A 23,488-nucleotide genomic window follows, 5' to 3' on the forward strand; every position below is an offset into this window, starting at 1 on the left:
AAACTGACTGAGCCACCCAGGTGCTCCAAGAATCAGTTCTTAAGCTTGTTTATCAATTCTACCATATTTCTGCTTATTCTTTTCATTTCAAAGCCCTGCTGGACTCCCAGCCTCATCTTAGGCCACCACCATCCTTTGCTTAAGTTGTGTCAATTGGACTCCTACTGCCTTGACCTAGATTAATATCGCCTTCTTAATCTTGACTCCCAGCCTTGGGATTCAAGTCGAGTGGCTGACAATGGAAAGCCTTCCCTGATCTTCCAGGCTAGGTCAGGTACTTCTCTGGGAACCTGGGGACCCCTTCCTACATCTGTCACAGAACTACTCAGTCTCCTTCTCCTTGGACTAGAATCTCAGTAGCAGGGACAGGGCCAATTCATCTGTCTTCTCAGGTGTCAGCCAAATGAGGCAAAGGTTAAGTGTCAATTTAAAAAAGGGAGAAAATATCTAGCAGCCATTTGCATCAGGGCCAAGAGGGATCAGCTTAAGGGGAAAATCTTTATGAAATAGGACCTCCAGAGAATGAGAAAAACCACACAAAGCAAGCATTACTCGGGGTTGTTTTTCTAACTAAACCTTTATTATTTTCTTCTTTGAAGGCTGGAACCAAAGTCCTTCGATCAGCTGTAACTGCTGGATGAAGTAAAAACCACAAGAGACTATTGGGTGATCTGTGAACAGACTGGCAGATGACGAAACAAAACCAAAAAGGATGGGAAGACTGTTCTTCTGGAAAGCTAGTCAAATTACTTGCTTATTGAAATTTGTTAGAAATAAACTAAAATATTAAATGAAATCAAAATTTTAAACTGAGCTCTAGACTTGAGGCTGTTATAAAGGCTCACCAAACAGAACTGTCAGTTGGGTTGAGTTCTCAGAATGTTTCTTAAAACCTCGTTTGTTCCCCTCAAGCAAGGTGATGCTTTGTCCTTGGCTGCAATCTGTAACACCATCACCGCCCTCAAGTGCAGGTCCCATTCTAAAAAACATGCTTCCCTCAATTCCTGGTGGCTGCTGATCTCTCCTGACAACTGGGAAACCGCCTTTGAAGAAGGAAGATGCACCAGTAGTGGTGGCAGAGATGGTTTTCTGGAGTCCATTTGCATCTTTTCTCCAGATGTCTAGCATGTGCTCAAGAGTTGTTTCTTTTAAGTTTGAAAAAAACTCCATTGTGAAAAGTGAGTTATGAAGAGTGCTCTTTATTTGAAACCTCCACAACACAGACGCCAATCTTGTCTCGCATTGAATCATTAGCTGTGCACATCAACACATTCCAAGCACAAATTAAGAAATGCAAACAGAACAAAAAAATATATATATATATAATTTTTTCCCCTATCCAAAGGTTTCAAGTCTCAATGCAGCAAATCCTTCTGAACACAGAATCTGAGGAGCACACTGTTCAAACAGTTGGGACAAACAGGTCCCTGCAAAGGCTAATGCCTTTTTAACACATGGGCTGGGGATCATGGACGGCATGGAACAGGGAGGAGGAGGTGAGGAAAAGGGAGAGGGAGAGAAAATGAGCAGGAGAGGGGCAATGGGTATGTGCTGGGGAAGCTGGGACACACACATGGTGAGTTGATGGATTTCATTTATTGGTTTTTGACATTTTCTTTCAGGTTCTTTTTTGTTTTCATTTCCCCCCATTCCCAGGTCCAACAATGATAGAAAAACCCCACAGTGGTGGGCAGAGCCTTATTAGGCCAGCCCAAAGCCTTCAGAGCACTCCTGGATGGCCAATAGTAGCATGTGGCGGAGCTTCTCAAAGCTCTCATAGGCAGGCAGGTCCAGCTGATTAAAACTAGGGAAAGAAGAAAAATCAGTTTGTGACAAAAGATTATAACCAAATCCCTGTGTTCCCATGGTGCCCACTGACCTGTCCTCCCTAAGGGAACCTACTCCTCACTTCTTGAAGACTTGCAGTCTTATCCTAGCCTGCTCTGCCCTTTTCTAATCTGGCCCCAATACTGGCCATGAGGCACCTAAAATGTAAATCTGACCCTGTCATTCCTTAAACACCACAGCCTTGCCTATGGGCTAATGTGCAAGCTCCAAGGATGCCTTTGGGGTCACTGGTGATCCAACCTCTGCTGAGTTATTCAGCCTTCTGTTGCCTGCAACCTCTTGCTCCAACTGAGCCCTGGAGTACACTGTGCTCTCATGTGGCAGTGTTGACCTGCAATGTCTCCCCAACCTACTGTGAATCTGGGCCAGCTTCTCATCTCAAACATCACCTTTTCCACAAAACTACCAAACTGTGAGCTACCCCAAGGTCTAACATTGCTGGGGCCAGATTTGGGTTCCTGCCCTTGGGTAGGGGCCTAGAAGCAGCAAATATGCAAGCTCAATCATGAATGCTTAAAACAGGGAACAAATCCTTCCTCTTACCATGTGTGAGCTGAAGGCAGGCGATCTGTGGACCTGTCATCTCGATGGATCTGAAACTTCTGAATGCCATTCATACCTTCAAGGGCAGCAAAGCCTTGCAAGGGCACTTTGGAAGTACCCGTGACAAACTGGAGGAACTTGGCACGGTCAGCTTGGTCGAAAGAACGCAATGCTCTCCAGAACCACTGGATCTGTGGGAAAGGACACAAGAAGCCAGTGTTAGGTAGAGAGCTCTTGGAAAGAGGGGGGATAGGATTTGAAATCTTAGGCAAGTCCCTTCCGTGAAATGGGCTTCAGTCCCTCCATTCATAAGATGAGCAAAAACATCACCTGAAAACATGTTCTAGAAGGATGAAGAGTTAGGTGTAAGTAAGCTGTCACCTATACCCCCTTCATGCCCCCAAAGAGTACTGGTTTATGTGGTGTCATACAAACTAGCACTGCTTAGGGATAGGAGAAAGATGCCAGTAGCAGCTCACCTGAATAGAGTTGGACTGGTACTTGTGGTATTCAGTGTTGGATTTCAAATCATCAATGTCAATTGTGGGCAGTCCTGATATGAGTAGCTCTAACTCCTGCTCAGTGAAGATAGAAATGAGGCGCTTTGGAATGATCTCATAGAAGCCTTCTAAGAAAGCTGCCAGCTGTTTACGGATGGCTCCTGGGGAGAGAACCAACAAGCCATGCGGCATCTAAACTCACACAACTGTTAGAGGTCAGAGGTCCTCAATCTGGCTCCAGCTGCAACTAGGATTGTGAATGGTATACCTGCCTCACCTAACACTGTTTCTGGGCCCCTGTATAGGGTGAATTAAGGGAAATATTTTTTGGTCAGGTGTTTGGACTCTGGCTGGGATTTGTGGCTGGCACAGGGGAAGAGAAAAAACAGTATCTGTGAAATGAGTGAGGCCTGACCTCTTCCCATGAGCAACAAGGAGTATAAGGGACATTTCCCCTACCTGTCATTCTCATCTGGCACACCAGGTGTACATACTCCTTCTTATTCTCTTCTGTTACCAAGATGTTGGCCCCATTAGGTTTGAGGTCACGAACTTCACAGACTCCAAACTCTTGGACCTGGAACACCCAAAACACCAATCATTCATACCAGGCTTGATCCAGGATGGGATTTATATAGCTACCTGGGAATATGTAAAATCTTTGCCATATCCTGGGCAGAGAGATGAAGCAAGGTCATAAAAAAGTATCTTTTCTCAGGAGCTCATAACTTTGTAATAGAGAAAAGCCAAGGGTTTGGCCTCAAAACACATAGAGGCTGAAAATAAGGAAATTGTCAATGGTAAAATGGAAAAGGCATGATTAACATGTGTAATATGATACGGTACAATCTGTATGAAAAACAATTTGCGGGAAGACTAACTTTGATATTTATTTATACAATTTTTCTACAACGAACTACTTCTGGAAATGAAGCATATGGAATTGGAGGCTTCAAATACATATATACATATATACATATGTATATAAATAAAGAGGAAACTAGGAACTTGAATTGTTTTACAAATCCTGGTTTTTCTGTTTGTGATGTCTCATATAAATACCCACTGCTCACTGCACTGCTCACTGCTGGATGGGGAATGGAGCATGGGACTTAAAAGTTGAGATGCTTCCTTAGAAGCATAAGAGATTATCCAATCCCAGTTCAAGGGTGGCCCCATAATGGGTTTCCTGGACTAGCTAGAATGTGCTGTGGTGACAATTTCTTGACCTACCTCAGTGCTGAAGGTGAGGTCATAACCTAGTGTGGAGACATCATTTTCCAGCAGATAAACCAGGCCCTGGTAGAAGTGGTAATCTTCACTCTCCATATCCGTATATCTAGAAAAACATGATCAGGGTCACCATGGGTTAGGGTGCAGGAGAGAAGCATGGGGGTGGGACACAAGAAAAGAACCTGTCAAAAGAGAATGTGGATCCTTTGCCACATCCTCACCTGACAGACTTGCCCAAGATGTGTTTGTAGAAGGACCGAGTAAAATAGCACTCCAGGAGGCGGTTGTCATATACAGCTTTGGCCACAATGCGTCCAACAAACTTGAAGTAGCTGAGGTGGTTGGGGTTGCAGTGGGAAGATGGGTTGATGGTGTAGGTGACCCGGTCACCGGGTGAGGTACGGAACAAGGCATACATAGGATTAAACATCTCCCGAGAGATGATCATATACCACTCCCGTAGGAGCCCTCCAGCATCCTGCCCTTCTTCTCCTTCAAACACTATATACCTGTGTAAGAGACCAGAAACAGATGTGCAGAAAGCCCAGGACAAATCCATTCATTTATGTAGTATGACCCGAGTGAGTGAGTGAAGCAATGGCTGGGGAGTACGGGATCAGAGAACAGAAGTGAATACAGAGTGCCAGGAAAGCCCAAGGGTAGGGATCTGGGACAAAAAAAAAAAATGCATCGACAGAAAAGAAGTCCTGAATTATCAGTAAAGGTTCATCAACAGGAAAGGTATAGAGGCTGAATGAGGGCCTCACTTAGGGAAAGCAGGGAGAGGAGGAATCCAGCGGTGTCAGAGAGGGCTGATCAGGCTGATATCTGTTAAGGATTTGGTGGTGGAGGAGCAGGGCCCAGTCTGTCTCAGAAGTGTCTCTGACTTCCTATATGATTACATGGATGGGGAACCCATGCCACGAGGGAGAGGAGGAATCAAGTTCCTGAGCTCAGGAGCGTCAAACTACTCCCAACAGGTCTTTCATCTCGCTGGCATTAAACTGCTGATCTCTTCTAGGTGGCTTCAGAATCACCAGTGAACAATTACCAATTTGGTGAGGAGCCACTCATGCAAGTGTGGTCTCCCTGAAGCCAGGATACCATCTGCTCAGCAGTCTTCCCATTCCTAATGTAACAACAGAGAAAGCTCTCTGTGAAGCCATCAGGTTTATCCTTATAAATGCCAAAGACTCTTCGCTCTGGGATTTGTTGCGTAGCTCATCCCAAAGGCCAGCCTAGCCAGCATTAGACCAGTCTTCTGAGACCAGACCGAGAAGACAGCTCAGTGAGACTATCTACACCAGGTTCCTATTTGGAATTCCTGCTGGGGAGGGCAGCACTTCCCTCAGTTCCTGGGCACATCTGGTGCTTAAGTAAGCCTTCACTACCATGTAGGAAGTTGCTCCACCCTCCCATCCTCTTTTCTCTCTTATGGGCTCTTACAATCGATTCTTCATTTCTTCAGGGGATTTCCGGTGCAGTTCACGATAGGAATCTTCAAACACATGATCACGGCGGACGTGCACAGCCATGTCTTCTTTCCGAAGCCCCTCATCCAAACGTTCTAGCTCTTGGCGGAAATATCTTGGGAGGTAGAAAAGGAAAATAGGATTGGGGGTGGCAGAGCAAACTTCTGTTTGCTTGATCTTGATTAGGATGAAGACCCACAGTGATGGTCCTCCCATCCTCCCAACACTTCGATCCTTGCTCCCCACATGTTCCCCTGGGGAAGTGCCCAGTAGTTCGGAGAGGCAGGTTATTCATTACCAACTCTAAATTTTTCCCATCTCCACCGAATAAAGGCCCACAGAGTCTGTGGCAGAGAATTTCTGCTGAACCATGCTGTAAGTATACTATGGCTACCTGCACCTCCTGTATTACCCCAAAGGATGGAATGGAACTTTAGGAGTCATGTGATTAAATAAAGGTTTTGCACTTCTCTGAGGAAGGATGGAGAAGACCAGGGAGTATTTAGGTATAATGACTGTCAGAGACACAGATGAATCTCTTCCCTCCCACCCAGCACCATTTCCAAGGGCTGCCACCAATGGAAACTTCTTTCTCTGAAAACACTCCTTCGGGAGGAATTTTGGCTCCTTTCTCGGAGAGAAGATAGCATTTGAAATGTTCCCATCCCCACAGCCTCCAGGGCACATACTTGCGCTTGACATCAAAGTCGAGGACACGAATGTAGTCTACCAAGACAGCAAAAGGTCCATCAGCGAGGTGGGTGGTGGACTGCCGTAGGATCTGGTTTAACACAGTGCGGTGAGTCTCTGTGGGGAGAAAGGGACAGCAGGAATCAGCACGTGCTGGTTCCCAGAAGACTACATGATAGCCAACCAACCAGCAACTTTCTTATTTCAGAGAAAAAAGTGTGGCACAAAAGGGCTTTCAGATCCGGTCCCTACCCTCACTAGCTTCATTCTCTTTCTCCCCCTACCCACCCAGCCACCCCCCCCCCCCAACACTCTCTCTCTCTCACTCAGTCCCATCCCTCTCCCCCATGAAACAGCTAAGAATAAAATGTATGAAATGACCCTGTAAAAAAAATGAATCCTTCTATGCTGGAGGCCTAAGGGTTCCCTGTACCTGCAAAGCGAAGGAACTTCTGCGTGTCAGGGGGCAGGCTTGAGGAGATGTGCATAGACGAGGGCTCCCTGGAGAAGAATGGGTCAAGGGAGGAAGGAGTGGCTGGGGTTAAGGGGGCAGGGGAGAGTGGAGGAGGCTCGTCCTTGATGTGTGCCAGCTGGCTCTCACGGGTGTCTCGGACAGGAGGCTTGCTCTCTCGCTCTGTGGCATGGACCAGGAAGAAGGCCTCGACGGCTGGCTGTAGCACTGGGGATAGGAATGATAGGGAAGTTTTGAAACTTCAACATACAAACCTCTTTTCCTTCATGATCAAATTACAGAAGTACAGTATGGAAGAAATACTGAAAACCTGCAGGAGAAATACAATGGTAACAAAGAAAAATGAAGCCACGGAGGAAGTCTGAGCCTCCTTGAAACTAAAGAAAAATGGAGGGGCGCCTGGGTGGCTCAGTTGGTTACGTGTCCGACTTCGGCTCAGGTCATGATCTCGTGGTCCGTGAGTTCGAGCCCCGCGTCGGGCTCTGTGCTGACAGCTCAGAGCCTGGAGCCTGTTACAGATTCTGTGTCTCCCTCTCTCTCTGACCCTCCCCTGTTTGTCCTGTGTCTCTCTCTGTCTCAAAAATAAATAAATGTTAAAAAAAAAATAAAAAAAAAATAAATAAAATGGAATAGGCTACCAGTTATAAAGATTCCCCTGGTCTAAAAAGTGAAAGGTACCAGCTACTAAAAGAGAAGGCAAATCTTTTTTTTCTGATACTAAAGTGACAGAATTTGAATTCTCCTTTGAATTCTCATTTCAGAGACAGTGAGGGGGTGATCTGGAAGGAAGAAAGTTAAGCTGGCAGAAAGGGCCCAGAGCAGATCAGTGGGTTGGGACCTTGGCCCAAAGGCCACAACTCACCTAGCACCGCATGCTGGTCATGGGATTCCTCCAGTTCCTTTAGACACTCTCCCAGCATGTCCCATAGCTCGTCCAAGCTCAGCTGCTCACTGAGCAGGGGTAACTCAGGTGGCCTCTCCTCCTTCTCCTTCTCCCCTTGTGAGGTTCCATCTGAGCCTATAGGCCACACAGAAGAGAGACAGAAAGCCTTTGAGGTATTTCCTCCATTTAGCTTTTTCCCAGACCAGCTGTGCAGGCCATTAGATCAAGTAGACTGGCTCACTGGCTACTAAGTAATACTGAGTGACATCTGGAAGTAAGCTCTAATCCTACACTGGATGAAATTTAAATTTAAATAAAATTAATACAATAAAAAATTTGGTTTCTCACTTGCAAGAGCCACATTCAAGGAAACTGAAGCCAAGAGTGATTTGCTTCAGGTACCAGTCACTAAATGGGGAGCCACAACCGAAACACGTGCTGTCTCCATATCTAACATCACATCACAGTTTCTTAACTCCAGGAATTGTAGTGTATGCTACGAATCTCTAATAAGGGCGTGAGATGGTGATATTGATCTTCGTTGGTAAAAGCTTATTAACGTTTACAAAAACCAGCGTTCAGTGGAACTGGAAAACAGAGCTTATATATGTAGAGAGCAGGGGACCCAGCAGACACTTCATGAAGACTGGCTCCTTTGGTGCACTGGCAACAGGAAGTAGTACTGACCGATGGACGGAGTATCCTGAGCACCGGGAGATGGCTGGTCCACATCCATGGGTGACTCCTCCCTCCGGACAGAGGCCTCTGACTGGCTTGACTCCGACTGGATAAAAGGGAGACAAAGTCACATAAAGGGTGCAATGCAACTCTGCTTTCCTCAGGGAGAGGCTAGAGGCTGTTTCTGCCCATTCTCACACATACTAAGTTTGGAAAGAGGTTTCCTATATATTTGGTCAGAAAACCCTGTGGCTTTCCAGAACAAAAGAATGGCCTTCCCACCTCCTTTGCTGTCCTCCACCCTGAGCTAGCAAGCTTTTCCGAAAAGCTCCTTAGATTCCTGCATTGCCTCCACTCTACTCTTGACCTATATCTAGTCAGACACCAGCCTTCTGGATACAGACTTGGAAGACTTCTTATGGGGACAGATTACATATATGCGCATCTACATATAAAACTCAAGTAAACAGACTGTAGGTTTGGCTCTCTGTTTCTGTTTGCTCAGAAAAGGGGAAATAATAAGGGAAAGCCTTTGATGGGTGGCATTATTCACAAAGCCGACATCTACCCTATTGGGTGTGGGAAAGACGGGGCAGAAAAAAGTACTTCAGAATAATAGCTGTTTTCCCTTTCTCCCTTGTTGGGAGTCAGAGCCCGCAAATTCTAGGACGTTCCCAGCATGCTCAATGAAATCATACTGTAGAATAGTAATTATACGTAAAGAAAAACCAAGCCTCAGGATACCTTTATTTCCTGGATCTTGGGAAGGTGACTTGCATGTTTCAAGAACAGGAAAACAATGAGAGTGCCACAGCATACATACATGATGCCAGGCTTTTCCCGCAGCCACTCTGTGCTGGGATCCCAACAATGAGTTGGCTATCTAGAAACCTGAGGGTTTCTTCCTAAAAGTGACTGAGTGCCTAGGTGCCAAGGTACCAAGAGAGTATGGAAAACAGAAGCAGAGGCCAGGGTAGATGGACCAGCCATAGCCTAGAAGAGGCTGTGGGACGTAGACCAAGCTTGGGAGAATTTCAAGGGCTGGATTCCTGATGTATTTGCATTATTCCAGGAGACTGAAAAATCTTTATTCCACAGCCCCTCAGAACCCAGACACTTAGCATTATGCAGTATGCAAAAGCGCCACTATTGACTGGATAGCTGGGAGTGGGATATGATGGCCAAGCTTTAAATCATATCAATCCAAACCAAACCAACAAAACAATGAACAAACAGTAGAGAAAACACCAACAGAAAGTAACCCTGTTGTCCAGAAGCATTCATACAGCAAACTTAATGCAAAAGCATACAAGGTAAGGGTAGTGAAACCCCACTGACGATGTGGTGGGGAGGGGAGAGAGACAAATGAATGAGGGGCCACAGGCATCATGCTAACCGTTGCTGCTTGTTGCTGTCTCCGCGCCCTTTGACCCTCACGTACCATTTGTATAATGGCATCAGCCTCAGCCTCCAGCTGCCGAACAGCTGCCTGGATGCTGCTAGCTGAGCCTAAACCGGAGGAACCTGGGAGAAAGAAAAAGAAAGGCAAGATATAAAATGTAGAAAGAGAGAATGCCCAATATTCTCTCTCCCATCACCTGGGCTGCCACAGGGCATCCTGCTGAAGTCTCTGAGCTTTATTTAGCTCAGGCAGCTACACAGTGCTCATCACCAGGCACTAAGAGCTATCATTACAAGTAAGGGCAGGGGACATGGTGGTACACAGATGGACAGTAGCAGGTAGAGAAGGTTCTGTGGGACAGGAAGAAAGGTAGAATTTGGCAGGCCATGGCTGAGGCAACATGGCTGCAAAGTTTTAGTCAGGAGTGAGCCAAGAAGCAGAACGGAGACACGGTGACTTAAACCTTATTCAGCGAAAGATCTGCCCCCAATTTCTTTGCCAGATTTCCACTCCCCTTTAATTCTCACTTGCCCTAATGAATTTCCTATGCAGACAGCTTGAGTGAGATACAGAATGCAGCCATCAACATTCTAGCAAAGTATCATCGTTTCCTTTTTTGGAAAGTTCAAGCAGGATGGAGACATGACATTAGGTCCTGCCCTCCAGGGACTCTGAGTTCACCACCACCAACCCTGACCCTCAACTGGACACTCCAGTTCCATACCTAGCCTGCCTGTCTGCTTGGCTTTCTTGTTAGCTCGGCGTGTGTCGTCCCGGAGCTGGATGATGACCTGCAGTACCCTCAAGAAGAACTTCTGGGTAGATGTCTTGGATGTCAACATGGACATAGAAGGCAGCTGGAGCTCCCGGCCACCCAGAGGTCGCTTCTGAGATGCCACAATTACCACATTCTCAGCCATGTCAAACCTGGACAGTGTAGAGGTGGCTTGCGTATATTGACAGCATCAAAGCACAAACATCCAGAGTGAGCAGGGCTTTTTGGTGTTGACTAGAGGGCTAAAGAATCTCCAAAGGAAATCCCACAGTGGGGAAAAAATAGGGTCAGGTATGTATAGGACAGATAAAGAAATCTGTCCAGAGAGGGGGGAGAAAAAGACCAAACAAACCAGGAAACCAGCAAGAGCCACCTTTTAGAATATCCCAGATTTTGGCCCCATAGCCAAATGAGTGGCTACCACCCACCTGCTCTGCATTTTGCCTTTCAGCTTGGTGGTCTGTGGCTGCTCCTCAGGTAGGCCATCAGGAGAGAGGGTCTCACACTGGGCTCGCCGTTGCTGTTCTAGGTTATATTCCCGTAACTCAGCCAGAAGGGTACCTGGGTCAAGTAGAGGAGCCAGCAAGTGTTCAGACTTCCCTAGTGAAGCAGCTGAAAGCCAAACCTTTGCAAGAAACCTACCAGGCTATTGTCTTTGCTCAGCTGCAGAGAATCTGGAGTGAGCAGAATTTTGCTGTTCACCTATGTGTGTTCATGGATCAACCATCCAGAGACTACCGATTTACCCTGCCTCAAGAATCTGTACAATCTACATGAAATGCAGATCAGTACAGAGAACAAAAAGTATCGGTTTGGGAGCCTGTATACATTTTGAACTTCTGAGGTTTTTGTGGTGATCTCAGGCAAACTGCTTAGCTCCTTCTCCCAGTTTACTTATCCATCTTAATAATGAGACTAATCTCACAAGGCTATTTTGAGGATAAGGAAAGAACTGCAGGAGAGTGCCTAGGACACTACCTGGCCCATGGGTGTTGAATGGTAGCAGTCAAGAAAGGTCAGACTGTGGCCAAATTCCTCTCGAAAGAACCTTATAGTTCTCATGTAGCAAAGAACATAACGTCCTGGGTCATAACAGTTTAATTAACACCCATATCACCTAAGCCCCAGGCACATTTGTGAGGAGAGAACTAACCAGGTAACCAAAATCTAGGGAGAGCCATGATTGGGATGGGAGTGGGAGAGAGTAAACAGGCTCTCTATGCTGAAAGAAAACCTGGCTCTACTCGTCAATTCAATTGCTTCATCAACCTGGGTTTTAGTTTTCTCTTGGTAACAACAGGAAGGAAGATTGAAACGAGACAATTTCCAAGTGTTCTTAGAACTTTTGTACCCTCACAAGTACACAAAGGCAGAGGGTACCATTTGGACTCTCAATTCTTGAGCCTAACCTATGTGCAGGTGCATCTCTGAGGTGGTGAAGTTGCCTAGGCAGGTTCATCATAGGACTCCTACAAGTGCCCAGAATGTAGAAGTGGAAGAAAGAGCACTGCTGGTCCTATACATGATTGTTTTCCTTTACTAATAAGCATGGATTACATGCCACGTGCCGGGCACTGGCAATATAGAGAAAAGCCCAGCCTTGCTCTCCATGAACAACTGAGCAGAGGAAAACAGATGACAACCCAGTATTATCAGTGTTGCGATAGATGAAGAGTACAGGGGGCTATGCTACACAAGCGGAAGGAGTTTGATTCAACCTGGGGATTCGGGGAAGGCTTCCATAAAGAGGGGACACCTCAGTGGAAGGTTTCAGAAAGACAAGACGTTTTACTCCTGTTATTACCTATCTGTTTACAAAGAGTATAGCCCAGATGGCGAGCTCCATTCAGTAGCAGCTTGAGAACAGTGTCCCGGGTTGCAGGGTCCCCCCGAGAGAGCTGTAGTAACACATTTGCTGCATCTTCCAGACCTTCTTCAGAACAAGAGTGTGACGTCAACACCTGGGAAAAAGAAAAGAGAAGGGGTGAGCCTCAACTTAAGAATTAAAACTTTATCTACTCCCATTTACCTTTTCTCCCCCAGTCTTAGGAATTCAGAAGAGCCTGGACTCACCTCCACAGAGAGCTGTAGCTGGTTTTCCGTGAGGCCAGAGGATACCATCTTAAAGTCTGCACTGCTGCTGCCCCCATCACCCACCTTTGCTGGAGATTTGCTGGCCTTAGTAGTTGTAGAAGCTTTGAGGAAACAGATGAAATACTGTAAGCCTCTAAAACTCACAGTCCAGAACCAAGAAATCACTAAATCATCCAGGGCTTCAATTCGGGAAAGTAGTGAAAAAGAAAAGCCACCCACCAAAGCCAAATCCCAATGACTCAGTTTGTCAAGGAGTCTCAGGACTGTACCTTCTAAAGTGATAATCCCAAACATTTCTCAACTGTTTCCCTACCATTGAGCCCCTTCCTCAAAATCTTCTTCAAATAATTCTTACTAGTCTGCTGTAGGGCTCATTCCCTTTACTTCCTAGGACAGCTTGGCTAGTCTACCCTGATTCACATGGTGTCCTGCCTGTTCTTGAACTCTTTCCTGAGAACTGGCTCCTTCAACCAGGATGGAAAGGTTGGGAGTTCTTTGAAAATAGGGACTTTCTCTCTCTACCCTCCTTTTGGTGCTTAGCCTAGGGAAGCCACATTCAGTGAATGCCTGCTGGTCTTTATGAGTGTCTGTGTGGGTGGATGGATGGGTGTGGGGAGGAAAAGGATGGAGAGAGTGAATTGGGACTGATGAGGTCAAGAATGAACGCCTCTGGCTCTCACAAACACAAACCAAGCTGACTGCTATCATTTAGGGAGTAATACCTGGATGGGGGAGTGAGGGGTGAGGTGGGTGTACACACCCCAGGCTTCCAGCCTACATCCACACTTACTTGAAACAGTAGTGGTAGCAGTCGTGGGGGTAGTCACCGTGGTCGAAGCAGCTACGGCAATGGTGGATATAGCTGTGGCAATAACCAGAGCTGGAGCAGAAGTGACAGGGGTGGTTGCAGCAGGGGGAGTGGGCGTGCTGGAGGCGGCAGTGGTAGTGGTGGTAGATGTGGTTGAGGTGGCAACAGTGGTGGAGGAAGCACTGCTGCCAGAATTAGCCTGTGCTTCCGATACTTTGTTTTCTGGGAGAGCAATTGAGATGAGAGAAAGGAGTCTGAGGAGTTTCTCAGTTAAGAGAGAGCTCCGGCGGATGACTGGGTGTGACAACATGTTCATGAGCTGCCCCAGGGGAGAGGCCTCGAGGCTGTATGGGGAGGTTTCCCCCTCACCACCAGCGCTCACTGGCACTGACTTCACGGAGTTCTTGCCTTTCCGGCTGACATTCATGTTGTCCAGTTTTACCAATAAGTCCCAGAAGTCTGTGCAAATGCCACTGCTGGTGGACTGTGAAGAGCATGGGCTGCAGGCCTGCTTACTGCCCCTCTCCCGATCGCTCTCACAGTTTGTTTCTTTGGTCCGCTGCTGTGTAAAGTGGCTGGGAAATACCTGCCGGCAAGAGAAGGACATGCTTGATCTAGGGGGTGCACAGAGAAAATATGTCTTCTTGACAAGGAAAGACAACTGGTTCCTAGACTCTCTACTTCTTTGGATAGCTTTGGTGACATGGGAGAGATGTCATACAGGAGTTTTATCTAACTGATGGTGAAGTGGCCCAGAGAAACAAACAAGGGCTTTGAAGGGAGATGATTAGCTAACTTCTGAGCGTCAGTCTGTGTATTTATGAAATGGGGAGCACACCTATGCTGCATTGAAAAATTGTTGAGATAAAAGGAGATAATGCATTTCTGCACAGTGCCTGGCACAAGGCAGGCCTTCAACAAATGGCATCAATGATTATTAAAAAGAAAACTGAACTAAGTTCTAGGTCCAGCTCCATCACTTACTAGTCACGTGACAAAGCCACTAAAAATTTCTGTACCCCAGCTTTTTCATGTGTAAAATGGGAATCATACAGATTACCGAAAGTTGTTTTGATAACGAAATAATGCACAAAAATTGCAAAAAGTAAAAAGAACCCCACAAAATTATTCACTTGACAACTCTCAGAAACAATACAGGCCTCAGCACTAACGGTGAAGAAAGACCTACTTGCTCTCTCAGAGTTCAGATTTCATCTAGGCTGTGACTGCCATCCCTCTTCCATCCCCAAGAGTTGGTTGGGTTCAAGCTCCTCACCTTGGCCAACTGAATGAGCGTGTCCAGAACATGTCTGCAGACAACAGGAGCAGCCTGGGGGTGGATGTGGACAGTGGAGCCACTGCTTGCATGTTTCTCGGTATGTTTGCGACCCCCTGAACGTTGAATCTGGAATATATTAGTCCTGCAGCCTAGGGCTGCGTCCATAGATACTGAGAGCCAGGAAAGCTGGTTGGAGCTCTTAGACTCCATCTTGTGTAGGAGGTCCAGGGGCCGGTGTTCATGGCTGCTTGACCCACAGCTCTTGCTTGACTTTTTGCCCTTCTCCTCACTTGAGGAGAGCTTGGGTGTTTCAATGCACAGCTCACTCTCACTGCTACGCTGCAAAATGGACAGCAGGCTGCGGATGACCCAGTGGCGAGTCTGGGCATGGTAGCAGAGATTTCTCAGTACTCGGTGTAGACGGCTTGTATTAAGCTTTGGCTCATCCACGAAAAGTAGGACCAGGAGACAGGATAGGGCTTCATGGTCCAGGAGGAGTCGTCCTCGGAGGCGGAGGAGAGTGTCTACATTACTGCCAGAAGGCCTGGAACAGAGCATAGTTTCTGGGTAACATGTAGCTAGAATGCTGGGATTAGGTAAAAGGCCTGGGTAAGGGGGATGAGCTGCATACCTCCAAGGAGGCATAAGAAGGAGAAGTGCCTAAGTCTAAGGGCTCTTAATAATAAGAGCTGCCCTCTTGTGTGCCCACTGGGTACCAAGCACTCTACAATGTCCATACCAGCTGGTATGGGGCTGCTGAGAAGACTAAAGAATTGCCCATTTTTGAGGTGATGAACAAGAGGCTCAAATAGGTTAAGTGACTTGCCTTACATCACACGATGTCTGTATCATTAATTGGTAAAATTGGATTGCACTTGAAGTCTTAAAAATAACGTTTATTTCTGCCTTCTCTAGACTACTAGTGGGTTGCCTGCCTGCCTCATAGAGACTGATCACTCCCTTTACATTTTGGCATGTTGGGTACAGTCTGCTTCAGCCTGGGTAGTAATGAACTCCTCTTCTTCTGTGGCCTAGATATTATAATCTCTAGGCAAATGGCTTTCCTTATACCACAACCTGCTGCCAGCCTGCCTTACTTTGTGATTATGGTTTACAGTAGCTACACCAACCCCAAAGTGTGGCTTTCTGAAGGTGAGTCCAAAGATTTGGCTCCCCACTCATTCAAGGCAACAGCTAGAGAGGTCACCGAGTCTCTCTACCTGTAAATTAAGGACGTTGGACTGGCAGTATATGGGAGAGATGATATGGCAAGGTGAAAAAAGACAAAGGTACCTGTTATGGCTGCTGCTACCCCCCATTTGAAAGGTGCCGCCCCTCTGCACAGCAAGGCGAGTGTACTGAACTCCACGGTTGCCACTGAGGCGACTGGTGAAAGCTGGAAGAAAAGAAATAGGAAACTGAAACTAGGGAGACGGGTAGTATGCCGGGTCCGAGTAACACAAAGGGCAACAACAGAGCCTTGTGTATACGAATTCAAACATTTCAGAGCCCTCCCACTTGCCTCCCTCTGTACCCGGGCTTCGGAGAATGGCAGAGAGTGCAGAGGTGCTACTGTGGCCAAAGAGCCGCTCATGCATGAGTTGTCGCTGCCGGGCTTCTTGTTCTCGCCTCAGGGCTTGAGCCTCAGCTGCAATGTCAGGTGGCATCACAGCCAACACGCTATCCTCCATGTCCTCTAGGACACTACGGCGCAGGTCTGAGGGTAGGGTCTGGATGAAGGTCACAGGGTCCATGGGGGTGTCTGAGCTAGCATTCTGTGCCAGTTCCCGTCGCTGTTGCTCAGCTCTTTGCTGTGCCAGCACCTATAGAGCAGAAGATGTCAATGGGGCACACCCACAACCAGGCAGCCTGGTCCCACCAGCTCCCTGCTCACATACTTCCTCTTGAATAGCTGGAGGCAGGGCGGCCAAGAACTCAGGGCTCACTTCAGTCACACCAGGATTCCCCACCACTGCAGGAGCTGAGTTATTTGCTGAAGGGGCAGTCCGAGTTGGTGGACGAATGCCCAGCTGGTTCTGCAGGACTTCCCGGCGAATGTCATCAGGCAGAGCAGCCAGGAAAGAGGGGTCCACACCTTCGGGTAGACTGATACCTGAGGGGAGGTGCAAGATGTGAAGGAACTCGCACCTCTACCGATGCTTAAGATGCACTTGAGTAAAGAAACTCAGGGCCTTGCTTGTGGGAAATGAGCTTTGTTTGTCCTCACTGCACACAAAAGACAGAGGACACACAGAAGGCCCACTCACCTTCCCTAGGCTCAGAATAGCACTTGTTATATGCCAGATTCTGTGTGTACACTGTCACTTAATCTTTATAAAGACCCTACAATGTAACTATTATTACTGCCTCATTATCAATGAGAATCAGAGAAGTTAAGTGATGCCCCCAGGTTCTGAAGGCAGGTCGCTGCAGAGGGAGGAACCTGAGCTAAGATCTGTTTGACTCCAAAGCCTGGGCTCAGCCTATCATGCAGCATTAACACACCCTTACCGCTAAGTCCTCCTCCCATGTGTATGCCGCCTTCCAAATGGAACCGTTTGACTGGTGGGCCATTTCCATGCCAAAGGCTAAAAGAAGCCTAAACAACCCCTGGGTGGCCTGAGCACACATGGAGCTCACCTGCAAGGGGATCTTCTTCTTCACTGCTTGTTGAAGGCAGTGGCTCTTCTAGGATTCCCCGGGAATCTGCTCCAGAAATGGCCACAGCAGAATCTCTGGTGGAAGAACTCTCAGAGGATGCAGGGGGAGAGCTGAAAAAAATAAATTTCAGGTTGTTTTTTGTATTAATGCTTTCCTATTTAGAAAACACTCCTACAATATCCCTTTCTCATAGAAGCTATGTTGACCTCCCTAGTGCACCAAGTGTATGCAGTAGCTAACAAGTCTACATGTGGCTTGAAAGACCCGCCATCACATCCTGCCCTCTTCTTGCTCTGTACACAATACTTACCTGTCCTCAGGGGGTGGGGCAGGTTCCCCTGACCCATCACCCCTGCCTTGCACTTCTGTGACAACTGGTGGGGCATCCCCAGGAGTGGAGCTGCCTACTGTGGGCTGCTCAGAACTGCCAGCTGCTGAGGTGTCACCCACAGCTTCCTCTAGGGTACAGGAAGCCAGGCTACTGGTGTCCATGGGAGAGCCTTCCAGTTGACTGCTGACAGCTGTCAGTGCATCAGAATCTTCAGCTCTCTCTGGGGAAAGAGAGGCTAGGAGGAAGTCACATGGAGAGGTTAGATCTCTGCCTAGAAGAGGGGGCTGAATTAAGATGCAGCCAGATTAAGGGAGCCTGTCACTTTCAGATTCCCTGCAGGCAACATTTATACATGCGTGTTGGTACTGTTTATCTAAATAAACAATGTTCCTTGAAGGAAAAAACTCCTACACCTTAAGACTTTTCCAGAGCACATCATAGGCAGCATGGTATACAGCAGGAATAGTAATTAGGTTTCAATTCATCCTGTTGGAACACTGCTGAGAAGAATTTTGAGGCCCCATTTTAAACCAGTGGGAAACAGTGCCATGATATAAATGGTGTCTGCCAGGATGGGAGAGCTATATGTGTGTGGGGTCAGATGCTTGCCATCCCTGAAGGATACTGAAGCAGAGCAAGCTTTAAAATCACCCAGATCTGGATTTTAATCTCAGCTCAACCACTTACTGAGTGATCTTGGGCTAATATTTCATGTGAGTTTCAGTTTATTCATGGAGATAACACTGCCTACTTTAGAGGGTTGTTTCTGCATGCTCTTCTGACTGAGCCACCCAGGTATCCCAGGAGGGTTGTTTGATTACCTCAATAAACTGCTGGCATCATCACTTGTATCATTAGACACTCAGATATATTATCACTTAAAGACACAGAAAAGAAACCTCAACTTTAGGAAAGCTAATGTGCAAGGTGAGAACATACTCTTTGAGAATTTGAGCTTCTATTATTTCTCTAAGAAAAGTAAAGAGAAACTACAAAGATGTCCATTCTCCACCCCTATACCCTCCTGCCCCCCCCCCCCCCCCCCCCGGCAAAACCTTGAAATTCTACTCACTTATAGTGGGAGCTGGGGACAACTCCATCTGAGTCGTTTCTGCTTCTCCACTTGGCCTTGTGGGACCTAGTTCCTCTGGCTCTACGGGCATCAATAGCTGTGTAGAGCTTGCCCCTTCACCAGCTGGGGACTGCAGCTCCTGAGGAATGTCTCCCAAGGCTGGTGGGGGTGGGAGTGTTTGTTGTTGTGAGGGCTGCAGAGCGACAAGGGTCTCCTTGGACTCAGATGTTGCTGCATCGGTTGAAGATGGGGTTGTTGGGTAGCTGTCAGGCATAGGAGTCCCATCTTTCTCGGAAAGAATGACAATGGGGGTGTTAAGGGGCAATCAGCCAAGAACCCAGGGAACCACTTAATCAGCACAAGTGGCCTGACAAGTACCCCTGCCCACCCCCGGGCTATGACCGTTCCTAGGAACAGCTTGTGGCTGGTCTGGTATACCCAGGATGAGGGCTAAGGCACAGTGCTATCTTAGTCTCAAGAAATAGAGATCTGAATCTTTGTAGATCCTAAGAATTAAATCTTTCTGTGTCCTGGGTGGAAGGGGAAAGAGTTCAAGTCACTTTATAATGATATTTGCCTCACCCTAAATATCACCTATTCCCTTCCACCTCCCTTTTTTTCCCCCGATCCTGATTATCCAAGGAATATCTACAACTCTGATGGAGGCAACAGTGCCAAGACTAAGTATGAATATGCCACACACCAGGGAAAGTAGTAAGTTGTATAGTTATCTTCTAATTGGGGCCTAAAATCCCTACCCCACAACAATACAACTTACTACCTCACCCCGGCATGAGCAGAATCCTCTAGCAAGGGCAGCAGGCAAAAGGCCATTTTTCCTGATGACAGACCTTTTCAGAGACCTTTCTTTCATTAAAGGGACCAGGACACCTACCACACTTTCACTGCTTTAAAAAAAATACAATAGTCTTTAGTATAATCATTTTGCAACTCAAATGCCAAAGGAGACAGAAGGTATAGGAAAGCAGAGGAAAATTCTGAGGAGATGGGGTGGGGGAGAGACCTAATACCACACGGACCAGTTACTAAAATCATGAAATAGCTACTGACATTAAGATTAGAAGGAGGAATACGAAACATACAGCAGTAATACCATTTAACCCACAGAGCTACCTTCCCCAAAAGCAGATTGCTCAAGATAATATCTGTATTAGACTTTTAGATTCCAGACCCACAAAGTTTATACAAAAAGGAAAAAATAAGAAGAGACTAACATAGGATTACCAACTTTTAGTTTAGCCAAATAAAAAAGAATCCCGTCAATATCACTTAATAAAAATCTTTTGATACCAAAGACCTAGAAAGGACATAATTTCTTTAAATCGAATAAATTTAGCTTTCTGAAAAACTCATTAATTCCTCTTTAGTTTTTTTTTCAACAAAGCTTCCTTTTTAAATTTAAAAAATTTTTTAAAAATATTTATTTATTTTTGAGACAGAGAGAGACAGAAAGCGAGCAGGGAAGGGGCAGAGAGAGAGAGAGAGAGAGAGAGAGAGAGAGAGAGAAAGAATTGGAAGCTGACTCCAGGCTCTGAGCTGTCAGCACAGAGCCTGATGTATGGCTTGAACTCGTGAACTTCAAGATCATGACCTGAGCCAAAGTCAGACGCTTAACTGACTGAGCCACCTAGGCACCCCTAAATTTTTTTTAATGTTTATTTTTGAGAGAGAGAAAGAGAGAGCATGAGTTAAGGGAGGATCAAAGAGAGAGGGAGACACAGAATCCGAAGCACGCTCCAGGCTATCAGCACAGAGCCCGACATAGGGCTCGAACCCACAGACCATGAGATCACGACCTGAGCAGAAGTTGGACACTTAACCGACTGAGGCGCCCCGATCCCTCTTTACTTTGTTCATTTCCACTAAGGACTGGCATTTGGGAACTACCGCCATCAGGTATTCTCATGAAGCACCACACCATGGTGGTCACCAAAGGGGGCAGGACACATGGCCTTGCTATACATGCCAGAATGCAGCACAGCAAGATCAGAGCGAGAACCTGAACAGAGCACGTCGGAGGGGAAGTGTACCGCCGTGGGAAAGACAGTAGACTGTATAGTTATCTCCAAGATGGGGTATGACCCTAAAACTATACAATCTACTACCTCATCCCACAGAGCACCAGTGTTCATTCATCTTCAGCCCACCTGGGCCAGCTACTTGGGTCAGGAAAAAGAGCCAACCAATTAGCAAGAAGGTAAAAAGGCGGGTAGAGTTACCTGAGAGGTTCTGTTCGGTGGAGTCACTGGTCTTAGATGCAGTACACTGGAAAGAGAAGAGACAGACCCATGTGGGACTTTGCAAGCACATTAAGATAGGGGTCAACTATAATAGCCACCAGTTCCAACATAAGCCACCTAGGAGTTCAATGACCTGGATGAAGATGAGCACTTTAGTGAGCAAATGTATCTCCAATTTCTCTAATACATACTTGTGTTCAAGGATGGCTTGGGGACAGGGGGGACTTCCAGAGGGCTGACTGAAGAGTGAGCTGGGCTTGGCATAGGACATGACCTAAACACAATTGTGAGGCCAGCAAGAATTTCTTAAAGTTTCACCTCTCTTTATTTCCCTTCCTTGGGCTCATTTTGTCTACTCCAGCTTCTTAAATCATATACCAGGCTTACTGATTTTCTATCCCTTTTCACATGTTTGAAACAATTGTTATTGTTTATATCAAGCAAAACTTCCATACAAAGTTATTTGTTAGGTCAAGCTTGTTATCCTAACTGAACATTTTGATATCCTTAACCTAATACCTTAACTGCTGAATGGGACATAATAGTCTTTCAACTCAAGTCTTTTAATTTCTTTGTATTTCTGTTAGCTTTTACTTCATATATTTTAAAGCTAATATTGTTTAAAGTCCCCAAAACTTCTAAACCAGTAGCTTCTTTCTAAATCAAAATGAAAAATCAAGCCTTAGAAATGACATGTGGTTATGGGGTTCAGGGAAGGAACATTTCCTGATCTGAAGCCGAAACCTAAGCCTAACTTATTTAAATGATAGAACGGGGCCATCTTGGTAAGGTTGCCCCCACACTTGTTAAGTCAATCCTCAGAGAGTGAAGTGGAATTGAACCCCCAAGAGCATGGGCATAATCAAATTCATTCTTCTAATCTAGCTGCAGTCACTGAAGGTAGAGATTACACAGTGTGACTGGTAAGTCAGGAGCCACTCTGGTTCTTTCTCCAGTTTTCCCCAGTGAGAGACAATGGAGAAATAATTTTCCCTCTGGGTTTGAAATCTTTTTCCTAAAAAACATGTGAATGTATGGTGAATTTGGAATGAATCATTTCTCAAGTTCAATGTGAACATCCCAGGATTCTTCAATGACTGGTGCTATGTGTATGCCAAAACCACATGAAAGTAAAGGCAGACATAGCCAAAGATGAATCCTCCCAGCCCTTGCAAATCACCTGTGCACTCTGATCTCTGTTCTCCTTATCTTCTTTGCCTTTGTCAGTTATCTTTGTTTCTTCCTCAGCCAACTGTTTCCTCCGTTTCTCCCGCCTTTCTTCCAGCTCCTCATCCCTCAGGAATTCCAGGTGATTGACAATGGGCACTTTAACAACTGGATCACAGAAACAAAGATCAGAGGTTGCTCAGGGGAGGTGAGGAAGGAAGCCAAGAGGCAGAGCTTGTGGCCAGAGAATGAGGGCAACATTCTCCCATGCACTCATCCTAGCTGTGGAAGGCTCACTACTGCTCAGATAACCAAGCTACCACATACCTGAAACACAGTCATGCATGCTCTCAGCATCAAGAACTTTGCATTCCTCTGTCCAGCGGGTTAGGGCTGTGGGGATGCTGGACAGGGTCCCTGTGAGGGAACAAAAGAGAATGAGATTCCTGGCCTGGTCACATGTCATCTGATGCAAAAACTGCCATATTTTTCTAACAAGACCCAATGTCTTATCACAAGGTTTGGCATATCACAGGTATCCAGAGATAGTAAAAGTTTTGAACTTGGCTAAATTATCAAGTGGTTCTGCCCCTATAATATGTGGTTTCTCTAGGCAGGGCAGATAATGTTCTCCTTTCCCTCAGCAGGGAAAAAGTGGAAGGCGAAAAGCTCTATGTATCCTCCCTTTTCACCAAACTTGCCTGCTTGACTGGTAGCTGTGCTCTGGTCATGGAAAAAGTCATCCAGCAGCTCATCATCAGATCTGGCAATAATGTGGACATCATCGTTGCCCACGAGGAGGCGGGCTCGGCCTCGGCTTTGTAGGGGAAGGCTGCTGCTCAGCTGAAGGATGTCAGCAGCAGCAGAAGGACCAAGCAACCTGTAGGGTGATGGTGGAGTGCCATGGTCACTGTAATCCATAGGGGTCTTGCAACTGTTGTTGTGATCCTTTCTGTAACCTCTAGGAAATGCTTAATGCTATTATAGACTTGATCATACTTAAGCATAAATCTTTTTTTTTTTTAAAGTCTTATTTATTTAGGTAAATCTCCACACCCAATGCAGGGCTCTAACTCAAGACCCTGAGATCAAGAGTCGAATGCTCCTCCTCCTGAGCCAGGAGGTGCCCCACTAAGCATAAATCTTAGTTATCTTTCTAACCATTCCATCTGTCTGTGAACTTTATTTGGGTTGAGGTCACATATTATTCCATAGTTCCTTGTACAGTGAGTGTCACTGATAACTCCAGGAATTGTGTTAGGATATAATATCTCTCTTGTATACCCACTGTTGCCTGTACATGGATTATTATGTCCTTT

General features: G+C 46.4%; 1 protein-coding gene across 24 annotated transcripts in view; it reads right to left on the reverse strand.

Moving 5' to 3' along the window:
• Window positions 1-1,179: 1,179 nt before the first annotated feature.
• HUWE1 (HECT, UBA and WWE domain containing E3 ubiquitin protein ligase 1) overlaps window positions 1,180-23,488 on the reverse strand; it is a 165,672-nt gene continuing 143,363 nt past the window's right edge. For 20 of the 24 annotated variants that reach the window (XM_045472025.1, XM_045472015.1, XM_045472028.1 and 17 more), the window contains 28 exons: window positions 22,871-23,049; window positions 22,497-22,586; window positions 22,183-22,337; window positions 20,982-21,027; window positions 18,742-19,026; window positions 17,649-17,904; window positions 17,318-17,448; window positions 16,576-16,790; window positions 16,212-16,500; window positions 15,971-16,073; window positions 14,675-15,221; window positions 13,381-13,984; window positions 12,570-12,691; window positions 12,301-12,457; window positions 10,925-11,057; window positions 10,446-10,648; window positions 9,716-9,843; window positions 8,329-8,425; window positions 7,621-7,776; window positions 6,720-6,965; window positions 6,286-6,403; window positions 5,571-5,711; window positions 4,346-4,633; window positions 4,125-4,230; window positions 3,351-3,468; window positions 2,871-3,052; window positions 2,392-2,582; window positions 1,180-1,804 (listed from right to left, as the gene is read on the reverse strand). In XM_045472025.1, the coding sequence (XP_045327981.1) occupies window positions 1,702-1,804; window positions 2,392-2,582; window positions 2,871-3,052; window positions 3,351-3,468; window positions 4,125-4,230; window positions 4,346-4,633; window positions 5,571-5,711; window positions 6,286-6,403; window positions 6,720-6,965; window positions 7,621-7,776; window positions 8,329-8,425; window positions 9,716-9,843; window positions 10,446-10,648; window positions 10,925-11,057; window positions 12,301-12,457; window positions 12,570-12,691; window positions 13,381-13,984; window positions 14,675-15,221; window positions 15,971-16,073; window positions 16,212-16,500; window positions 16,576-16,790; window positions 17,318-17,448; window positions 17,649-17,904; window positions 18,742-19,026; window positions 20,982-21,027; window positions 22,183-22,337; window positions 22,497-22,586; window positions 22,871-23,049 (5,389 nt within the window). In that variant the 3' untranslated portion in view covers window positions 1,180-1,701. The remainder of the gene's footprint in view (window positions 1,805-2,391; window positions 2,583-2,870; window positions 3,053-3,350; window positions 3,469-4,124; window positions 4,231-4,345; window positions 4,634-5,570; window positions 5,712-6,285; window positions 6,404-6,719; window positions 6,966-7,620; window positions 7,777-8,328; window positions 8,426-9,715; window positions 9,844-10,445; window positions 10,649-10,924; window positions 11,058-12,300; window positions 12,458-12,569; window positions 12,692-13,380; window positions 13,985-14,674; window positions 15,222-15,970; window positions 16,074-16,211; window positions 16,501-16,575; window positions 16,791-17,317; window positions 17,449-17,648; window positions 17,905-18,741; window positions 19,027-20,981; window positions 21,028-22,182; window positions 22,338-22,496; window positions 22,587-22,870; window positions 23,050-23,488) is intronic. The other 4 variants (XM_045472030.1, XM_045472020.1, XM_045472038.1 and 1 more) reach the window with 2 other exon arrangements.

The sequence above is a fragment of the Leopardus geoffroyi genome, chromosome X (assembly GCF_018350155.1).
Source record: "Leopardus geoffroyi isolate Oge1 chromosome X, O.geoffroyi_Oge1_pat1.0, whole genome shotgun sequence".
Taxonomy (NCBI): Eukaryota; Metazoa; Chordata; class Mammalia; order Carnivora; family Felidae; genus Leopardus; species Leopardus geoffroyi.